The sequence below is a fragment of the Alexandromys fortis genome, unplaced genomic scaffold (assembly GCF_014885135.2).
Source record: "Alexandromys fortis isolate MF-2015 unplaced genomic scaffold, M_Fortis_MF-2015_v1.1 scaffold_37, whole genome shotgun sequence".
Taxonomy (NCBI): Eukaryota; Metazoa; Chordata; class Mammalia; order Rodentia; family Cricetidae; genus Alexandromys; species Alexandromys fortis.
Window position 1 is genome coordinate 5,708,654 of NW_026067914.1, and position 11,081 is coordinate 5,719,734.

General features: G+C 40.1%; 1 protein-coding gene across 1 annotated transcript in view; it reads right to left on the reverse strand.

The window, feature by feature from the left end:
• Positions 1-11,081, reverse strand: part of Ttc23l (tetratricopeptide repeat domain 23 like) — a 57,348-nt gene that overhangs the window by 20,103 nt on the left and 26,164 nt on the right. Inside the window, exons 9-10 of the mRNA XM_050139049.1 lie at positions 8,621-8,745; positions 1,294-1,437 (exon numbers count right to left, since the gene is read on the reverse strand). Coding sequence (XP_049995006.1) covers positions 1,294-1,437; positions 8,621-8,745 — 269 coding nt within the window. The remainder of the gene's footprint in view (positions 1-1,293; positions 1,438-8,620; positions 8,746-11,081) is intronic.

An 11,081-nucleotide genomic window follows, 5' to 3' on the forward strand; every position in this document is an offset into this window, starting at 1 on the left:
GAGTCGCCATGATTCTCCCGCTCCAGACAGACGCAGGTTAAGATCCTCTCTGGTAAGCCAACTCATGGGCTACACAGAATATTAGAAATGGGTTAGAACAATATGTAAGAGCTAGCCAATAAGAAACTGGGAGCCGGGCCAGGCAGTGTTTGAGAGAATACAGTTTCCGTGTAATTATTTCTGGGTATAAACTAGCCATGCGGGCGGCCAGGTGCCGGGGACGCAGCCCTGCCGCTCCTATTTCAACACAACAACATAAAACATGCTGCTCTTGCCAGGCATCACCCAGCAACAGCACCAGTGAGCAATGCCAGAGGTGTGCTCTGTGATGGTGGTGGAGCCAGCCAGAGGAGTGATGGTGGTGGTCACGCCCCAGAGCTGGCCAGAGGGGTGCTTTGTGATGTTTTTGTTTGTTTGTTTGTTTTGGTTTTGTGAAACAGGATTTTTCTGTGTAGCCCATGACTATCCTGGAACTCACTTTGTTGACCAGGCTGGCCTTGAACTCACAGAGATCTACTTGCCTCTGTCTCCAAGTCCAGGAACCCAAGGTGCACCCCAATGCCTTGCTTAGCTCACTGAGTCTCTAGCCTTTTTTTTTTTTGTTGTTGTTGTTGGTATACTCACTGGTTATATAACTTAGAAAGGTTTTAAAAAACATCAGAAAAGATATACATATTGTGTTCACTGTTATTGATTGTCAACTTGACCACATCTGGAATTAACTAAGACTCAGGTGGCTGGGCACACCCATGAGGGATTTTTCTTAAATCATTGAAGTGGGAAGCCCCACCTTTAATCCTGGTCTTTTGAGGTGGAAACATCTACCTTTAATCTGGGTCACACCTCCTGCTGGAAACCTATATATAGGACATGGATGACGGAAGCTTTAGCTCTTGGCCTGCTTGCCCTCACGCTTGCTGGCAAGTTCAGCCCATCACTGGTATTAGAGCCTCCTTCTTCAGGATCCCAGTGTATACTGAAGACCAGCTGAGACATCCAGCCTTGTGGAATGAGCAGCTACTAGATTCTTACACTTTGTATTGGTAGAAAGTCATTGTTGGAATAGCTGGATGGACCACAGACTGCAAGCCACTCTAATAAAACCCTTGTGTGTGTGTGTGTGTGTGTGTGTGTGTGTGTGTGTGTGTGTGATCATTCCGTTGGTCCTGATCCTCTAGAGAACCTTGACTAATACACATACATATATGCACACATTTCTCCCATATTCTGCTTATAATAAGCCCATGAAAAAACTGTAACAAAATCAGCTAGAGGTCGCCTTTCTTCGCTCACCTTCCTTAGCAGCCGAATTGCCTTTCTGAGCTCGCCTTTGGCAAAACAGATGCTGCCCATATTATAAAAGGTCTCAGCTACTTTTTCACCACAGACACCATAGATGCCAGAATTCAGTGTACACATTAGCAGTCTGTAAGCCTCCTAGGGAGTAAAAAATCAAAATAAAATTAGCCATGTCTATGATGTGGGTATGACGAAAGGTCCTTTTCCCCCACGATGACACAATCAGTCAGGAGCAGTCAGTGATGATGACTCACCCAAGTACTCTATCATATGCTGAATTAATGTTCCCGCTGATAATTAATACCAATTAATTCACATACGCAGTACCAGCTAGTCTTCACGCTGTTCTATGGGATGGGAGCTTTCGCTGTGCTTACTTTACAGAATGGAAAGAGGACTAATGAAAGCTCAGCTCTTTCTCAAGATCGTTTTGATCACAGAGTAGGATTCCATGCCAACCTAAATTCCATGGCCCCGACTTATTGTTTCTTCCACTTTTTAAACTTTCAGAAAAGCCCCCAAAATTTCAGACTCATAAAATTTCTACCTAAATTCACAGTGTTTCCCATTTCTCCAAATTTATTTTATTGCTACTGTCTTAGATATATGTATATATGAAAATGAGTACATATGCACATATTGTTATTGAAAATCAGTTGTAAGCCGGGCGGTGGTGGCGCACGCCTTTAATCCCAGCACTTGGGAGGCAGAGGCAGGCGGATCTCTGTGAGTTAGAGGCCAGCCTGGTCTACAAGAGCTAGTGCCAGGATAGGCACCAAAACTACAGAGAAACCCTGTCTCAAAAATCAAAAAAAAAAAAAAAAAAAAAGAAGAAGAAGAGAAAGAAAGAAAGAAAATCAGTTGTAGACACTGAGAAACTTTACTCTTAAATATTGAACCCTCTGTCTTCTGAGAGCAGGACTATATATAACATACCATTGCCACTCTAAATGTTACACGGATACAATACTATCAACCAAGCATGTAGATTTTCTAATTGTTTTAATGTTATATATAATTTTAAGAGGAGGAAAATGTCTGATCATAGTTTGCACTTTTGTTTTTGGGCTTCTTCTCCGTAACAGTTCTCCCCTCCCCTTTCTCTTCTGTACCATTGACATTTACGACAATCCAAGCCACTTGTCTTCAGTACAGTGTCTCCCTATCTGCTTGCTCCACGGCAAAGTGTTCAGTGTGGACCCAGAAGCCACTCCTCATGTCAGTTGTCTGCATTTGCCTTTCTGATATTTTGTCTTTTTAAAAATCTTTAAAATGTAATTTTTAAATTAGTGTATAAAGTTGCAGGTTTCCATGAAATTCAGGTGAATTCTGCACACACACACACACCTGCTGTCTACACACCTCCCTTCCTTCCAGTCTTCTTTCATCCTCCTCCATTTCCTTTCCCTTTCTTTAACCCCCGTCCCGGTGTCATGGGTCCCCTTCTAATTTCCCAGGCTTTAGTCATGTTTACTCGCACCTGAATACACTTTTTCTCTTTGGAAGCTGCTTTCGTTGTGCCTGGCCTGAAACTTGCTATGTAGACCAGGTTAGCCTGATAGAGCTCTGCTTGCCTCTACCTCCCAGAGCTGGGATTAAAGGCCTGTGCCACCATGCTGAGCCTGAATATACAAACTTACTGGAGGTTAGGATCCACATGTGAAAAGGGACATTCGGTGTTTGACCTTCTGAGCCTGGGCTACCTCCTTGAACAGTGGTTCTCAACCTTCCTAATACTGTGATCCTTTAACACAGTTCCTCATGTTGTGGTGACCCCCAAGCCATAAAATTACTTTCAGTGCTACTTCCTAACTGTAATTGTGTACTGCTATGAATTGTAATGTAAATATTTATGCTTTCTGGTGGTCTTAGGTAAACCCCATGGGAGGGTTGTTCCATCCCAAAAGGGATCGAGACCCACAGGTTGAGAAATGCGTCCTCATACTACAATACTTTCCATTTCCACCTCTTTCAGAAAAAGTCTTTCTTTTCTTTCCTTCCTTTTTTCCTTCCTTTTTTCCTTCCTTTTTTCCTTCCTTCCCTTCTTTCTTTCTTTCTCTCTCTTTTTCCTTCCTTTCTTTTCTTCCTTCCTTCCCCCCTCTCTCCCCTCTCTCTCTCTCTCTCTCTCTCTCTCTCTCTCTCTCTCTCTCTCTCTCTCATTTTCTAGACAGCTTTTCTCTTTGTAGCCTTGACTGTCCGGAACTCACTTTGTAGATCAGGCTGGACTTGAACTCACAGAGATCCACCTGTTTCTGCCTCCCAACATCTTTCTTTAACCCACTGATTAAATCTCACTGTACCACACATCCATCCATGCTCGGTGGATATTCAGGCTGATTGCACTTCCTTGCTATTGTGAAACAAATAGCAATGAAGGCAGATATGCCGGTATCTCTGTAGTGGGACAGGAAGACCACTTCTGGGCAAATGGCTGGGTTGTGCGGCCGTTTTAGTTTTACATTTTTGAGATGCCGCTACACTGATTTCTACCAACAGTAGACAAAAGGGTTCCTCCTTCAACATATCACTGCCAGCATTTGCCGCCATCTGTTCTCTTAATTTCTAGAAATTTCTTTTCTTGATTTTCTAGCCGTTCTCACTCAGGTGAGATGGAATTTCAATGAGGCTTTCATTTGCGATTCTCTGATGGCATTAGCCACTTTAATACACATTTATTGGGTATCTGTACTTCTTTAGAGAGCTGCTTGTTCAGGTCATTGTGTAGTTTTCTTTCACCCTCCCCCGTGTGTCTAGTGTTTGCATTTCTTTATATCTTCTAGGCATATCTACTTGTAAACATGTATTATTTAGGAAGAGTGAAGAGTTTAGCTATTCAGCTCCTGCTGTCCTCTCATGAATTATGTATGAGCGCCTAATTACCCATTTTAGAATATATAAACAGAACATTTCTTTAGTACCAAGTTGAACATATAATCATCATTTTTATGTGCTGTATGGAACCAGTTTACATATTTTAATATCTTAATAGTTTTGAGAATTTCAAACATGAGTATGCTATATTTACCTCATTTCTACCCTTCATTCTCTTCTCTCCAACTTCTTCCGCACAGCCCCTCTCCCACACACATTCCCTTCCCAAGTTCATGACCTCTTTCATATGTACACAGGTTTAGAGTTCACCATGTAGGCTTGACAACATATTAGGGGGTTCACCCCTGAAGAAAACTTGGTTCTCCTTCCCTCTTCAGTCACCGACTGCCTGTAGGTCTTCATCTGGGCATGCACCTTGTGAACGTTCCCCTGGTTGGTACGTCCACTGGTATGGTCTTGTGTGGGTTTTATTGTTGGTAGTTCAAGGGTGCAGCTTGCATGTTTTGACCAGAGAAACCACCTCACAGCAGTCCTCCTGGTCCTCTGGCTCTTACAATCTTTCTATTTCCTCTCTCACAAAGCTTGTAATGCTCCCTGAGTCTTAGGGGTTGTTGAATGATACATATTTAAGGATAACAACTACTACTTTCCAGCAAATAATGCCAATAGTTCAAGAATCTCAAAACTCTATGCTTTTGCATTTTTCAGAATAAGAAAGTGTAGATATAGTTGAAAGATGTCTCCGTTTATTTTTCTCATTATTCAAAAATAATTTACCTACCTAAGTAAATTTATTTCTAAGTATGTCCTCTTTTTTATACTCATATAAATGGGATTTTTTTACTTTTCAGATTTTCCATTAATAGTGCACAGATACAAAACCATTTTTGTGATTTTTTTTATCTTTTCTAAAATCATTGAACTTACTAGGTGTGTGTGTGTGTGTGTGTGTGTGTGTGTGTGTGTGTGGAGAGAGAGAGAGAGAGACAGAGAGACAGAGAGAGACAGAGAGAAGGGAGAGATATCTTTGGGACTTTTATGTAACATTTTATCATTCTGAAGAGATAATTCAGCCTCCTTTTCTAATTTGAATATTTTTTTGTTTCTTTTTTTCCAGACTACTCCCCTCGTACTTTCAGCATGTTAAAAGGAAGTGTTGAGAGTGGACCTTCTTGTCCTGTCCCTCCTCTACAACACTCAGAGGAAAAGCTTCAAGTTTTCCCCCATAGACTCTGATACCAGCATGTGCTTTTCATATGCGGCCTGTCTTAGGTTGTGGAAATTTTCCTTCTGTTCTGGTACTCTACAAGGAGCCTGTGACTCACACCTGGCTTGGAAGTAGGCTAAAGAATTCCTTTTCAAAGCAGAAGATGTGCAATCAAACTACACATAAGCAACCTCATAAATAGTTGTTGAGCACCTGCTATGTTCTAGGTACTATTTGACACACTGGGTGCAGAGCAGTGAACAAAGTAGAGAACAGTTCCTGCCCTCAGGGAGCTTCCTCTCTAGATGGCGGAGCCATTGCTCCACAGTCCTGCTTTATAGCAGATTAGAACTCACTTGCACTCAAGGCTTTTCTCGTCTGTTTCCAAGAGCTCGTTTTTCTAGAGAGCACATGGTTTTAGAAGAGGAGGGCTGTGAACATCCTTAGTCATCAGAGAAATGCATATCAAAACAACGCTGAGATTCCATCTTATACCTGTAAGAATGGCCAAGATCAAAAACTCTGATGACAACTTATGCTGGAGAGGTTGTGGGGAAAATGGAACACATCTTCATTGCTGGTGGGAATGCAAGCTGGTACAGCCCCTTTGGATGTCAGTGTGGCGATTTCTCAGAAAATTAGGAAACAACCTTCTGCAAGACCCAGTAATAACCCTTTGGGGTATATATCCAAAGAATGCTCAATTGTGCCACAAGGACATGTGCTCAACTATGTTCATAGCAGCATTGTTTGTCATAGCCAGAACCTGGAAACAACCTAAATGCCCCTCCATCAAAGAATGGATAAAAAAGAATGTGGTACATTTACACAATGTAGTACTACACAGCAGAAAAAATAACGACAGCTTGAATTTTGCAGGAAAATGGATGGAGCTAGAAAACATTATTTTGAGTGAGGTAACCCAGATACAGAAAAACAATTATCACATGTACTCACTTATAAGTGGTTTTTAAACATTAAGCAAAGAAAGTCAGGCTACAAACCACAATCCCAGAGAACTTAGACAACAATATGGACACTAAGAGAGATTTACATAGATATAATCTACATGAGAAGTAGAAAGTATAAAAAGACAAGATCTCCTGAGTAAACTGGGAGCATAGGGACCTTGGGGGAGGATTGAAGGGGAAAGGGAGAGGCAGAGAGGGGAGCAGAGAAAAATGTAGAGCTCAATAAATGTCATGGAAAAAATTAAAAAAAAATAAAAATTAAAAAAAGAAGAGGAGGGCTGTAAAGCACTTTGTGTGCACAATTTTATTATGAACAAGATTGTTGTGGAATATTATCTTAATTGGGCAAAGATGTGTTATATTTGTTTATGCTGCATCTGTTTAAATATGTAAAGATGTGTTGGGTTTGTTTCACCTTGCTTGCCTAAGGCACCTTATTGTTCTAATAAAAAGCTGAATGGCCAATAGCTAGGCAGCATAAGGCTAGGTGGGGCTGTCAGGCAGAGAGAATAAACAGGAGGAGAAATCTAGGCTAAAAAGAACAAGAGAAGAAGAAGAGAATGAGGGAGAAAAAGAGGGCGACATCCTGGCCCAGTAAGGTAGCCACCAGCCAGTAGACATGGAGTAGAACCATGCAGAAAGGAAAGCAAAAAGTCCTGAGGCAAAATGTAGATGAAGAAAAACTGGTTAAGTTGTAAGAGTAGCCAAGAAATGAGCCTGAACTAGGTTGAGCCCTCATAACTAATACTATGTCTCTGTGTCATGATTTGGGAGCTGGTTGGCGGCCTAAAAAGAGAAAACAAAATCTTGATGTTCATTGCACCATCATATAAGAGGAATAAGCTCTTTGGAGCCCATTCCCTAAGGATGGACACCTTGCTCAGCATAGATACAGTGGAGAGGGCCTTAGTCCTGCCTCAAGTGATGCGGCAGACTTTGTTGACTTCCCATGGGAGGCCTTACCCTCTGTGAGGAGTGGATGGGGTGTGGGGTGGGGAGGAGAAGGTGGGAGGAGTGGCAGGACTGGAGGCAGAGGGAACTGGGATTGGCGTGTAAAATAAGACTGTTTTAAAAATAAAAAATAAGCCATTAAAGGCTGAAAAAACTCATAATTGAAAGTAAAATCATAGAGCGGAGATTATTTTATGGCCCTGTGAGATTCAAAATAACCTTCTGAGCCATTAGAAAATGTCACAGTCACTAACTATGTTTCTTTCATTTTTACAAATACTAGTTAGTAAAAACACCATTAGTTGTAAAAATTCTTTTATGTGGCATAAAATAAGTTTTTTTTAATAAAAAGAAACAAATTCTTAACCCTATGCTTATGAATTCATTTTTAAACTAGTTGTTACATGGCAGAGGAGATCGTGTCAAATCTCTCCAAGTGTCCCCACTTGTCTGAGGAAGTATAAGATTGGTTTGGTCAACTCAAAGTCATATAGAATCTCATAACACAATTCTCACTGTATTCAAATACATAGAGCTTAGGTCATAACTTCCTGAGCAAATGACTTAGACTCATGGGGTCATTAAATAAAAATGTCAGTAACTGTGCTGGTTATTTTTAATATTAGCTGAACACAAGTTGGAGAGGAGGGAACCTCAATAGAGAAAAATACTTCTATACATCAGCTGCGGGTCATTTTATTAGGGATTGATGGGGGAGGGCCCAGTCCATTGTGGGTGGTTTCATCCCTGGTCCAGTGGTCTTGGGTGTAAGAAAGGCTGAGCAAGCCCTAGGGAACAAGCCGGTAAGCAGTACTCCTCCGTGGCCTCTGCATCAGCTCCAAGTTTGTCCTACATAGGTTTCTGCCCTAACTTCCCTCAGTGATGGCCTGCGATGTCGAACTTTGAGCTGAAATAAACTTTCCTTCCCAATGTTGTATATGGACTTGGTGTTCCGTCTCAGCTCTAGAACTCATAACGGAGACAGCACCTCACTTTACAGGAGTTAAATGTGAAGATGAGGTTGTCTCTAGTAAGCGATGAAGGTCAGACTGAAAGGGAAACACAACCATGGAAAAAGAAACCAGCAGTTAGATCCAAAGGTAGTGGCTAGGTTTGACTCCAATTAGTACATCTATAAAGGTAGAACTTGAAATGTACTGGATTTGAAGAACTTCATGTATTACAACAAAAGCAAACTATTTTATCAATATCATAAGCCGCAACAGTCCTGTGTGTGACACCAGTTTTATCTGACACTTGTGTGAACTCTAGTTTCTGAACTGTGAGACAAAAAAAAAAGGCCATCTATCTATATTTAACAAACAACAGAGAAGTCATGTTTATGACTTGGTGACCTTACATGATTTTCGCTGTTTTGGAGGAGCCATGTACAAAAGTCTTCAATGGTGGTGAGACTCTTAGAGTTGTCAGAGCCCAGTATCTGATATGCACTAATACTCCTTATGAAATATATCTCAACAGCATCTGAAAAAACGAAGAGGATTATTTAAAGCAAATTTCAAGCTTTTGTAAATGTTCATTATCAGCTGCATCATCATGCTTAAAGTCTGTGTCTGCTCCTACCTCGGGTTTCACAAAACCCTTCAAAAGATCAAGACAGGATCAGATTGAATCAGACGTTAGGCTCATGATGAAACACACGTGTGGATTTCAAGTGGGGGGGAAGGGGCAACCATCCAAATAGCCCTGTTATCCAAAAGGCCCAAATAATTCTCATATTAGACACCCAGGGACATTAAAAGACTATGTCTTTAGTTAAAACTTAGTTTGTGTTTATATATAATTATGTGTATATACTAAAGATATATAATAACACAAGCGTATGTATGTATAGAGAAATATGATTTGGCAATTTTTACCGTTGAAAAATTTACTGTTATTGAGGAAATGTACTGTTTCTCCTATTTGGTACAATAGTGGCTATGGGTTTGTCATATATAGACTTATTATGTTCAACCATGTTCCTTCGATTCTTAGTTCTTATAGGCTTTTATCAGAAAGGAACATTGACTTTTTTAATTATTGATTTTTATTGAGCTCTACAATTTTCTCTGCTCCCCTCCCTACCTCTCCCCTCCCCTTCAACCCTCTCCCTACATCCCCATGCTCCCAGTTTACTCAGAAGATCTTGTCTTTTTCTACTTCCCATGTAGATTAGATCTATGTAAGTCTCTCTTATTGTCCTCATTGTTGTCTAAGTTCTCTGGGATTGTGATTTGTAGGCTGGTTTTCTTTGCTTTATGTTTAAAAACCACTTATGAGTGAGTACATGTGATAATTGTCTAACACTGGACTTTTTTGAAGGTTTTATTCTGCATTGGTTGAGATGATCATGTGATTTCTGTGTTCTATTTATACTGTATTTTATTTACCGTATAGCAGTTACATATCTTGATTAAACCTTTCTTCTCTGGACTCAAACTGACCTAATCTTAATGTATCCTTGAAGTAGATTTGCAATAATTCTACTGAAAATTTTTGTGTCTCTTTTCATCATGGAAATTGTAGTTTTCCTTTTGGTTGTTGTAAACTTATTTAGATTTGGGATCAGGATAATGCTGGCTTCATTCATGAACTTGGCAGTGTTCAAATGTTTCCATTTTCTGTAACAGTTGGGAAGCTTTGGAGTTAGTTACCAGCAGTGAATTCATCCAGTCCTGGGCTTTTCTTTGTTGGACACTTTTTATTATTGCTTCAATTTTTTATTGTGGAATTCCTAAGTAGTTTATAAGTCCACTTAATTTAATTTTGATAAGACATATGTGCCTAGGAATTTGTTCATTTCTTCTGGATTTTCTAGGGTTTTTGTTGCATTTTTGTTATTTTCTAATGTAGGCTTTCAAAGTATTTCCTAGGAATTATTTGAATTTCAGTGGACTCTGTACTAACTTTTTCCTTTTCATCTTCACTGCTATTAATCTGGGTCTCCTCTTTCTTTTGCGTAGTTTGATTAGGGGTTTTAAACTCTTGTTTGGTTTTCAAAGAACTAACCCTTTGATTGATTCTTTATATTGTTCATTTATGTCAATTTTATTAATTTCTGCTCTAATATATATTATTTCTTACCATCTACAGATTTTAGCTTGGATTGTTCTGGTTCTTATAAGACTTTGAAGCACAGCATTATATTATTTGAAAGCACTGAGGGTTTGTCTTTAATTAATTAATTGATTAACTAGAGACAGGGTCTCTCTACATAGTCCTGGATGTCCTAGAACTTACTATGTAGACCAGGCTGGCCTCAAAGTCAGTAAGATCCATCTGCCCCTGCTTCCTCCAGTGCTGATATTAAAAACACGTGCCACTCCACCTGGTCTCAGGTTTTAGATGTAAGGACCGTTGAGTACAAATGTTTCTCCTGAACCGGCCTTTGGTGCATGGCAAAGATTCTGGTAATTTGTAGTTTCACTTTTCATTTGATTCCAGAAATTGGTTTTAATTCTTTCCTGATATACTCAATGTTCACCCTCCATGTATTTTTGTTTTTCTTGCTATTGTTTCCTACTTTGGGTGAGATATGATCACATAGATCCAAGAAAGTATGGTGGGGCTTGACTTGTGGCCTAGAATGTGGTTTGTTTTTACAGAAGGTTAAATTGGTTGCTGCAAGGAATGTTTATTAGTATAGTTGTGGGTATCTGCTAGAGCCATTTGCTCTGTGGTGTAGTTTAACTGGTTATTCAAGACTCCAGTTGAAAAAAGCAAAAGCATTATCTTTAGTTCTCTCTCTTCTCTCTCTCTCTCTCTCTCTCTCTCTCTCTCTCTCTCTCTCTCTCTCTCTCTCTCTCTCTCTCTCTCTC